At 34.4% G+C, this 10814-nt stretch overlaps 1 protein-coding gene across 1 annotated transcript in view; it reads left to right on the top strand.

Annotated features, from left to right (window-relative positions):
• The window catches only part of LOC115970459 (katanin p60 ATPase-containing subunit A-like 2), a 10657-nt gene extending 1444 nt beyond the window's left edge, over positions 1 to 9213 (top strand). Inside the window, exons 2-20 of the mRNA XM_031090090.1 lie at positions 601 to 661; positions 755 to 821; positions 1961 to 2109; positions 2217 to 2290; positions 2370 to 2543; positions 2662 to 2733; positions 4113 to 4214; positions 4298 to 4387; positions 4940 to 5015; positions 5118 to 5214; positions 5338 to 5407; positions 5527 to 5706; positions 5833 to 5955; positions 6069 to 6152; positions 6314 to 6498; positions 6590 to 6728; positions 6857 to 6916; positions 7677 to 7781; positions 8801 to 9213. Of these exons, the coding sequence (XP_030945950.1) occupies positions 601 to 661; positions 755 to 821; positions 1961 to 2109; positions 2217 to 2290; positions 2370 to 2543; positions 2662 to 2733; positions 4113 to 4214; positions 4298 to 4387; positions 4940 to 5015; positions 5118 to 5214; positions 5338 to 5407; positions 5527 to 5706; positions 5833 to 5955; positions 6069 to 6152; positions 6314 to 6498; positions 6590 to 6728; positions 6857 to 6916; positions 7677 to 7781; positions 8801 to 8914 (2022 nt within the window). The 3' untranslated portion in view covers positions 8915 to 9213. The remainder of the gene's footprint in view (positions 1 to 600; positions 662 to 754; positions 822 to 1960; positions 2110 to 2216; positions 2291 to 2369; positions 2544 to 2661; positions 2734 to 4112; positions 4215 to 4297; positions 4388 to 4939; positions 5016 to 5117; positions 5215 to 5337; positions 5408 to 5526; positions 5707 to 5832; positions 5956 to 6068; positions 6153 to 6313; positions 6499 to 6589; positions 6729 to 6856; positions 6917 to 7676; positions 7782 to 8800) is intronic.
• The last annotated feature ends 1601 nt before the right edge of the window (positions 9214 to 10814 follow it).

The raw sequence follows: 10814 nt of genomic DNA, 5'->3' as shown, positions 1-10814 counted from the left end.
TTCTTCTTCAACACCTTTAACCTTGGAAACATTAACCTATGTCAAATAATCATCATTTTACACAAGATCATCTTTAGCACTCATCGAGTTCTATTATTTTGCTCTACAACACATTGCTATCATTGATTTCTTTGGGTAGTGTATCCGTGGTGTACTCTCCAGGGGTGGGTCCAAAGGGCCTTGCCTTGGTGAGGTTTCTGGTCATTAAAAGAAAAAGGATGAACTACATCACCTACGAAAGGGTATGTTTGTCTTGGCCCAGTATCCTTTTGGCGAGGAGTGTCTTATGGGGTATGGTCCCAAATGGAGTTTTACATATCCTCAAATTTGTAAAGGGGTGGAGGGTGGGCTTAGGTATATATATCATACCATAAACTTGACTTTTGTGTAACAAATTAATGATGTATATCAACAACATTAAGATTTGACTGCTACATTTCACAATCAGTTTGCCAAGGCCCTTGTAGTTCAATCGGCACCTCCTGGTTTCCAATGGAGACATCTAGGGTTTATTTCACATTTGTGTTTTTATTTTTGTTTTTATAATTTAAAAATAAAAAGGTTCTTAATGCATACTTTTGCAACTGCTCTGTGCTTTAGAATCAAAAAGTGCCGAGCTTTGTGCATAAGTGTGCTTTTACCAGCAATGTTGATTATCCAAGTGCTTGATTAGTATGTTTATGCATGATTTACTCATCATTTATTTATTCACAATGTTCATAAGCTCAAGCTGCAATATGAAAATTTTTTACAGGTGATAGAGTAAAATTTGTGGCTACTGTACCTTCTGGAGTGGCACCACTACAAAGTTGTCCTCTAAGGTATTGTTTTACTGTGCCATTATAATAAGATTGCATGCTTAAATTTACTGTTGCTGAATTTATCACGGTATTAGAGTAGGTGGTCTCTAGTTCGAAACCTATCTCCACAATCTTCCATTTTTTTTAAAAGATTAAAAGTCCCCTGTTTGGGCGTCACTAATTAAGAGGGAGTTTAGCCCACCTGAGGGGTAGTGCTAGAATAATGGTTAAATGATTTAATTCACAATTTTTTAAACTAAATCATCTGAGGAATTTCCAACACAACCCAAGATAGCTCTAATAACCAACTTGTACAGATTGGTTGGGTTGGGTCGTTGAGTTGGAGCCATTTTATTAGGCCTAATTAAAAAAATGGGCTTTAATGAAGTTATTTAAATTCATTATTAAAAATGGGCTTTAATGAAGTTACTCAATTAGGCTTAATATTCCAACTTTGTTAAAACTATCAAAATACTAAAATAAATAAAACTAACAAATTTAAAATAAATATATTTTGTAAACTATTATTAGCGTGGGTTGGTTTATTTTGTTGAAAATTTAGCCAACCAAAGGTGAGAGCCTAAGCTGTAAACCCAGACAGGTTTGATCCCCTAACTGTTGCATCTGAGTTGCAATTACCTGATGTGCAATCTTAAGGGGGGTACCCACATCCCGAGTTTGCTCTGGCCACCATGATTCCAAAGGGCATGTGTTGTGGGCAGGTCTCAGTTATCAAAAAAAGAAGAAGAAGAAAATTTAGCCAATTAACCCAACCCAAGCTTTTTAAAAAATATACAAGCCCATTTTGAGGCATTGGGTTGGGTCACGTGGTGGGTTGAATGCACACCCTTGGCCTTTACTGACAGCTTAACCTTTTGGGGCAATAAGTTTATTATCACCTGCTATCAAGTATATCTAATTGGAATTAATCTGTTGAATGGATACCATTTATTTGCATGTAAGTATTGACGTAGGAAATTGAGGTTGTGCTTTGTGTCTATAATCATATGCTTTTGAAAGGATTTTGTTGGATGGATGCTGCGCTGGAGTGTGCCCTTTGCTCAATTATCTTTTAGAATTTCTTTACAAAAAAGAAGAAAAAGAAAGAGTATCTTTTAGAATTGTCAAAATTTATTTTCTTCCTTTTTCATGTTGAGCAGGGGACCAACAACTGGTTGTCGAGGTAGAGTTCTCCTTGCTTTTGAAGAAAATGGTAATTCAAAAATTGGGGTTAGATTTGATAAATCAATTCCAGATGGCAACAATCTTGGTGGCCTTTGTGAAGATGATCATGGTTTCTTTTGTTCTGGTGATTCCTTTGATGCAATTGTCCTCACCTCCTTTAATTTATATACCAGATTTTCTTTTGTTGTGCTTCTGTCATCTTGTTTTACTCATTGATGCTTTACTCTGCAGCCAATAATTTACACCGCTTAGATAGTTTTGGTGGTGATGATATAGAGAAGCTTGCTATTAATGAGCTCTTTGAGGTACTTGACAGTCTTTACTGCTCCAAGAAATTGTTGCTGTTGTCTGGGAACCAATATTGAAAGTGTGTCATTTTTGTAGGTTGCATCAAAAGAAAGTAAAAGCAGTCCATTAATATTGTTTGTGAAAGACATAGAAAAGGCTATGGCGGGTAGCACAGAATCATATACGGTCTTAAAGGGTAAGCTTGAAAATTTGCCGGAGAATGTTGTTATAATTGGTTCCCATACCCAGATGGACAATCGTAAGGAGAAGGTAAGTAGTTATTTATTTTTTTCTGTTAGCTTGTTTGAAATTTTATGGTACCAATTTAATCATCTATGTTCTGTATGTTGCTTAGTTAATTTTTGTGTTGGAATTTTTGTGTTTCCAGTCTCATCCTGGTGGTCTTTTATTTACGAAGTTTGGAAGCAACCAGACAGCGTTACTTGATCTTGCCTTTCCGGTATGCTAACCTATGCCCTTATTTCCCCTCCTGTCCCCTAAACCAATACACACAAACACGCTTTTGAAGTAATTGTTTGGGTGTATAAGTTGTTGTCTTTTGCTAATGACTTTTATGTTTCTAACTTCTCATATCTAGAAGATATATTTTAAGTCAAAGTCCTTGTTGTTTGTTGTTTTATCATTTTCATTTTGCAATGCATTTGTATATTCCTAATTCTTATATTGTTGTAAATTGTTTTCATGTATTATGCAATACCTAGCATTTCTTATCCTAGTTTTTGCACTTTGTTGTACTCCATTGATTAATATTTCAATCATACGATTTAGAATGAGAAGTTCTGTTAAGATGTAAAAATGTTTTTCAGATAAATGGTTCATATAACCTTAAAAAGAAGTGAGTCAAGGTTTCTGAACAATTGGCTCCATGAAATTTGTTTAAGTAGAGTATTTCCAGATTTCCTCCTGCTGAAAGTAAGAAATAAAAGGTACACCTTCCCTGCTTGTGTTGTTAAGTTGGTAATGCATGGGCATTTGTAGACCATGACTATTCAGGACCTTGAATCTTGGCAAGGTTCTCTTCATCATCTTTAAGTTGAATCATTCAGCTGCATTTTGGGGTTTCTCGGCGGTAGTCAAAGTTCATCTTTTAAAGCTAGCATGATTGCTCTGGAATTTAAAATCCCTCCCAGCCTAAATTCATTTATACCACTTCGCCCCTCTTCTTTAGTCGCCCCCGCCATCACCCCTCTTCTTAAGCCACCCTCTCACGAATCTACCTCCTGTGCTGATGCTTCCTGTGGCCAATGTAGTGGTGCCGACTCCCACACTTGTTCCTGGAGTTTTTCTCTTGCTAAATGCTAAATTTTTTTTTTTTTTTTTGGGTTTTCTAGGCATCGTGATGTGGTATTTGTGTAGATCTAGTTTGATCAAGGCTTGTAGATATATATTATTTTGGATGGTAGCTCTAGTTGAAAATGTAAACTAACCTATCTACCCCAACAGCCAACATAATCACTCTGCCATTATTCCTTCTTATGGTTCGGTCGGGTCCTCCCCTTAGTGTGAATGGTAACCTTGTTTTTGTGTTTATTATTTGCTATTTTGATAATAAAGTTCTATTTGTGATATGTTTGATGCATAATCTCTCTCTCTCTCTCTCTCTCTCTCTCTCTCTCATGTGCGCATGCGCACACACATGCAAACAGTGATAGCTGCCCACTCATACATAGACATGCATATATTTGTGAAACTTACATGTTAGTGGGAATCTGGAGCTATCATTACTCTGATTCTTCAATTGCAGTTGTTTAAGCATTGTCGTTGGTGGTTTCTCTTCCCTGTAAGATCAAAATAATGTGACTATTGCTTCATGTTCAGGATAACTTTGGTAGACTGCATGATAGGAGTAAAGAAATCCCAAAAGCAATGAAGCAACTTTCTCGGCTTTTCCCAAACAAAGTGACAATACAGCTGCCTCAGGTATTGCACCCGCAATTCATTTATAGTGCAATATTAATGCTGTTTTTGTCTGAGTCATCTCATATTTGTATTGTTCCTGATAGGATGAAGCTGTACTTTCGGACTGGAAGCAGCAGTTGGAACGTGATATTGAAACTTTGAAAGCTCAATCAAATATTGTCAGCATTCGCTCAGTGAGTATCACCTGATTGTGTTGTTTGGCTATCTTCTGTTCTATTTCTGTGTTTCAAGTGCTTGTAGCATTCTGCCTAGAAAGAATTTAGTTATTGTTGTTATGGTGAGTTCTGCCAGGCCTGGGTAGAATTGTGGACATTCTTGCAGTTGTAGTACATAAACTACATATATATTCATCCCATAATTTGGTTTAAGTGGGAATTAGATATCTGTTTATGAATAATATCTTAGGTTGAATAGTATGACAAGCTCTCTCTCTCTCTCTCTCTCTCACACACACACACACACACACACAAGCACCAATTCAATATGGGTAAGCCCCTGGTGGTCAGAGGTACCTTCTTACTTTCATAGTCTCCTGTTAAACCATAGACTATTGCCTCATCAGCATTGAAAATCCTCAGTGCAGGATTTTTAATTTTTTATAAATATTTCAATCAGATTGTTATATATATATACACACACTAGTTTTTATGTGGATATATAGATGATATTTTTCTCATTGACGTGGTGCTATTCTGGGATATTTACAAAATATCTTATGGTTTCAGGTTCTGAACAGAATTGGCTTGGATTGTCCTGACCTTGAAACTCTGTGTGTTAAAGATCAAGCCCTTACTACTGAAAGTATGCCTTGTGAACTTGGATTACTCCTGGATTTTTATGCAGTGACCTTTTCTGTAATATTAATTGGTGCCATCATCTTTCCTTTAATTGTTATTATGAAAGGTGTGGAGAAAATGGTAGGATGGGCTCTAAGTTACCAGTTTATGAATCACTCTGAAGTATCAGTCAAAGATGCTAAACTTGTGATCTCTGCTGAAAGGTATAGCCTTAATTCTTTACAATTACTGTTATCATTGTTTTAACAATTTATAAAAAATTATATAGAAATGGTTCACCTCTCTATGTCCTCTGTTGATGTCATTAATGATGGTTTATATTGCAGCATTATGTACGGTCTGAACATTCTGCAGAGCATTCAAAATGAAAACAAGAGCTTGAAGAAATCACTGAAGGTAAAGTTTACATCTTCCTCTTGGGTACTGTCAAAGGTTCATGGTTCCCTCCTTTGGGAATGAATCTACAGTTTTGATTTTTTGAAATTTATATTCAGTTCAAGTTCAAATGTTTCCAGGATGTGGTCACTGAGAATGAATTTGAGAAGAAACTTCTTGCTGATGTCATTCCACCGACCGATATTGGGGTTTCTTTTGATGATATTGGGGCATTAGAAAATGTAAAGGATACCTTGAAGGAATTGGTGATGCTTCCACTTCAGAGGCCTGACCTGTTTTGTAAAGGACAGCTGACTAAGGTGGTTTGCTTTACCTTTTGGATCTCTTCCAAAGTCTGTGTTAGATCTTTTCTATTTTGGTGGAGACCATTTTCATTTGGTTTATATCTTGTGTATACCATCTAAATATTGCTACTTATTTGACAGCCTTGCAAGGGTATATTGCTCTTTGGACCTCCTGGTACTGGGAAAACAATGCTTGCAAAGGCAGTTGCAACTGAGGCCGGTGCAAACTTTATCAATATATCAATGTCAAGCATTACTTCAAAGGTATGCACAAGTCACAAATATCAGCTCCGTCTCCTTTTCATCTTTCTTTTCAATTATAATGACTTTTTCAGCTTTCTTTTAAATTTTAATGGCGTTCTCTCTATTGCTTGCAGTGGTTTGGTGAAGGGGAAAAGTATGTCAAAGCAGTTTTCTCACTAGCTAGTAAAATAGCTCCTAGTGTTGTTTTTGTTGATGAGGTTTGTTTAAGGCATTTACAATTATGTTAATTAATTTTATTACATTTTTTGTTGTGTTTCTGCCTTTAACTAAACCCCCATAGTTTTATCCGCATAAACCTCTTGGGACTGCTTCTCTCTCTCTCTTGTAGAATAATTTTTTTCACAAATTATTTTTGCAGGTTGATAGCATGTTAGGAAGACGTGAAAATCCTGGAGAGCATGAGGCTATGCGTAAAATGAAGAATGAGTTTATGGTAAATTGGGATGGTCTGCGTACAAAGGATAAGGAGCGTGTACTGGTACTTGCTGCTACTAATAGGCCTTTTGACCTTGATGAGGCTGTTATTAGGAGGCTTCCCCGGAGGTAAACATATTCTGCCTGTCATCACTTGGTTCCCATCCTTTTCCAGTTAAAGCAAGTATCATTGACTACTACATACAATCATTTTGTGCAGATTGATGGTCAATTTGCCAGATGCCCCAAACAGAGAAAAAATTCTAAGAGTTATATTAGCCAAAGAAGAGCTGGCATCTGATATTGAATTGGAAGCAATTGCAAATATGACTGATGGCTACTCTGGGAGTGACCTAAAGGTTGATATATATAGATATATATATATATATATATATATACATATTTTATTTGTTATTTGCTTTTCTGCCTGCTACAGAATTGAACTTTTTCCCATTCTGGGTTCCTCTGATTACATTCTTGGTTGCAGAATCTGTGTGTGACTGCGGCTCACTGTCCCATTAGGGAAATTTTGGAGAAGGAAAAGAAGGTTAGATACTTTTAGTACCAGCATTTGTTATTTTATTTTGATGGTTACCTTTCTGTTTTTTTGTGTTCTTAAAGTATATGAACCCTAGCTCTTAAATAGGATCTGCTTCTCTCCTTAGCCTATTTGTGGGTTAAGAAGACCAGATTCCTGTGCTTCCCTGTGGAGTGGGCAACTGGATACCAAAGTTGTGAAATTTTATTTCATTTTGGCCAGATCAACCACAACTTCAATGAGTCAATCAAATGGTACACCCCCCCGTCCCCATGTTCTGTCTTGTTTTAAATCTCAGCCATTTTGGTCCTGGTTGATCAAATGGCATAGGACCAGATCCTTGCTTGTACGATTTGTACTGCAGGTAGTGAAATTGCATTATGCACTATTCTCAGTTCTTTTTTTTTTTTTTTTTAAGATCCTTTTTCTTTCTAGGCTTATAAGTCGTGATTTCTAATTATTGCAAATATTGTGGCTGATATAATGGTCTTATTGTATCTAAGCGCAATTCGTTATGTCCTCGTATTTTGTTTGTCCTGTTCTCATAGAGTTCATTTAGCAAATGCACCTTAATTCTCCTAATCACTATGCATCTTCACCACTCATCTCTTTAGACCTCTATGGTAGCTAGTTAGACTTCATAGAGGTTCTATTTTTGGTTGAGAAGAATTGTTTAATCTTTCACTGTTAGGTGTTTTGTTGATTTTCATTTTTGTATACTTTTTTGGAGGGTATGCTTCTATTCATTATTCTGCTGTATATATTCCAGGAGAAGAATGTGGCGTTGGCTGAGAATAGGCCTTTACCTGCATTGTATAGCAGTGCTGACGTTCGTCCTCTAAAGTTGGAGGATTTCAAATATGCACATGAGCAGGTATGGTGATGGATACTTTCTATATTTTGAATCAGTAACTTTCAGTATTTCATTTCGACTCCTTGAGAATATTAGTGAAGTGGTAAGAAATATCAGGTTATTGTTTTATCTTTAAATAAATTTTCTGACTAGAAAAGTACACTGGAAAAAGTATCCTGTTGGCAGCTGTGCCAATGTTTGTGTTGGAGTGGTTTGGCATGGTTGGGCTGTGTTGTCAATGAAAAGAAATTGAAGTACTTAACAAAATTTTAAAAGCAAGGTGGAGTTTTGATCCAAGATAATATGAATACATAATTTCTCTTTTTAAAAAGTATATTGAATTTTCAAGCAGAATAACAATTAACAAGTCGAAAAGAAAAATTAAAAATAAAAATTGCCAAGCTAGGTAATCATGACTTTTTATAAACTTGTTATCAATATGTATATGTATTTGATTTGTTTCTTTGGGTGTCCATTAAGGATTTTTCCTTTCAAAATTTTCTCTTACTTTTTTTTGGGGTAAGGTTTTATATCAAAGCTGGTCTTTTAGTATGGCTAAAAACATGTTCTTAATACAATGTGTTATGGTATAACTGGGGTAGAACCAGCTTTATTGTTGGGAAGTACCCCAAAAAATGTTTATATTCAAGGACAGTCTTTGGCCAAGTATATATGTGATGCATTCTATGGCTTTATCTATTTTTTGTGGCCCCCCTAAATCCTATGTAGTCTTATCCCTAACTTGGTGTCCCAATGCTAAAATCCTGGCTGGATAGAACTGTTTTATTTCATCAAAGCTGTAAGAGAGTTTAGCTTCAGAAAGCTGATGTGGGGATCTGAGGTAAACCTGAATAAATAGGTGTGAATTAATAGGGATGTGGTCTTTTATTTTAATGGGGTTCAAGTTGCATGTATTGTTTACTGAAGTAGGCATAATAGTTCCCCCCACCTTCTATTGGTGTCATCTTTTCTATGATAATTGTCCATACTTATGGGGCTAGAAGACATCTACTTCATTGATACTATTCATTTCAATGCAGGTGTGTGCTAGTGTGTCATCAGAGTCTACAAATATGAACGAACTCCTCCAGTGGAATGACCTATATGGAGAAGGTGGATCAAGGAAGAAGAATTCCCTAAGCTACTTCATGTAGAGGAGGTATCTTTGTGTATAGCATTTCTTTAGATTATTCTTTGTCACCTTAAATAGTGGCAAGATTAGGGACTGGTATGGAAATTCCATTGCAGGTCCTTCCCACCCCCCCATTGTATTATATATAGGTTTTTTTTTCTCTTTTTTTTTTTTTTTTTTCAACTTCAATTTTCTGTTTCAATCTTTTTTACCTTTTTTGTTAGGAATGTTACTTTCAAAGCAGTAAAATTAACTGTAGCATCTTTTTGGTTACTTCAGGCCTTCCAGCCTGTACATGCTTAATTAATAAGCAATTTTTTTTCCCCTAAATCTTATTTTTACCGGCAGTCAATTTATTCTCTGAAACAAATTGTAAGTGTAGCGGAATAAATTGCAGGAAAAGTGTATATTGATCATGATTCATGTCAATGATCTTTTGTTCAGTCTCTCCTCTCTCTCTCTCTCTCTCTCTCTCTCTCAGCTGCACATTTTTTTTCTCATGCAATCATAGGAAGACAATTGTGTTATAGACTAGTTGAATATTAATCTCTTTTTCTTGAAAGAAAAAAAAATGTGACATTTATATTATTTGTAATTTTGATTAATTAGCGTAAGAGGATGACATTAGTCCTAACTTAGGTATAGGTCAGAAGTTGGATGATGATTTTGTAAGTGCTACTGCTAGTTATTCTGGAATCAAAGGAATTGAACGATCTTGGGTTGGCATTCCATCTCCATGAGATATATCCTCCATTTTGGGGGATTATGTTTGAGGTGTAGGCTTGTGAAGTTCTCATATGCTTTTCGTTTTTCAAAAATTTATCTTCTGTAAAATGTATGATTTTATACTTTGGTGTAACTTTGTTTAAAGTTATGTCACTCAATATATTTTTTAATTAGATATGAATTTTGACAAGTCCACTGTTAAATTAGATTATTTCTGTATATTTTTTATGCTTGCAAAATTTCAAAATGATCAAAGATTAATAGCTATGTCATTAATTAATTGTTTAAATTTAAGTTTGTGTAATTCAAAATAGTGCATAAAAGATGAGTTTATGGATCGATTGGTAAATAACATTTAATTGATATGAAAATTGGCATAAATGTTAAGAACATATCGAACATGAAATTCAATTGTGAGATTTTCAAAATATGAATTTTATAACAAGTTATGGGATGGTATTATATTATTTAAAGTAACTTTAACTCAACTTTTAAGTTATACATGACTTGAGTTCAAGTTATATAAGGTATGACTTTAAGTAATGGTACCTAATAACTTTCTATTATATGAATGTTTTCTATGTTCACAACATACATATCAAATTTTGTACCAATTAGGTGATGTTCATTATTAGATCAATAAACTCATCTTCTATTTTTAGTTTAAAAATATTAAAGTTTGAAACCTAAATATTTAATAGATGACATGATAATTAATTTTTGATGATCTTAAAATTTGACATGTATGTTAAAAACGTAGAAAACATCTAATCTCATCAAATGGTGAATCTAATGGTGGGTTTTTTTCAAAATATTAATCCATAAAAAAAAATTATTTAGTGGAGTAATATTAGTTTTTATTTATTTATTATAAGTGGTGTAATATTAGTTAAAGTTACCATTGGTGAAACCTAGACCAAACTTCTCTCTCTCTATGTATATAAGCGTAATTTTAGCAATTTTATATTGCTTAATAATTTTTTTATTGAATTAATATTTTGAAATCTTTCCTTTTCAATTGCATGTTCGTAATATGTATGTCAAATTTCATACAAATCAGATGTTATTTACTATTAGTACATAAACTTATTTTTAAGACATTTTTTTGAGAAACTTATACATAATTTTAAAATACAAAATTTGAAATTTAAACACTTTATAAATGAGATTATTACTAATATGAGATCATCTTGAAA

This window comes from Quercus lobata, chromosome 12 (genome assembly GCF_001633185.2).
Source record: "Quercus lobata isolate SW786 chromosome 12, ValleyOak3.0 Primary Assembly, whole genome shotgun sequence".
NCBI classification, from domain to species: Eukaryota; Viridiplantae; Streptophyta; class Magnoliopsida; order Fagales; family Fagaceae; genus Quercus; species Quercus lobata.
The sequence above is the reverse complement of the archived record's forward strand: the minus strand, read 5'-3'. Positions and strand labels throughout refer to the sequence as shown.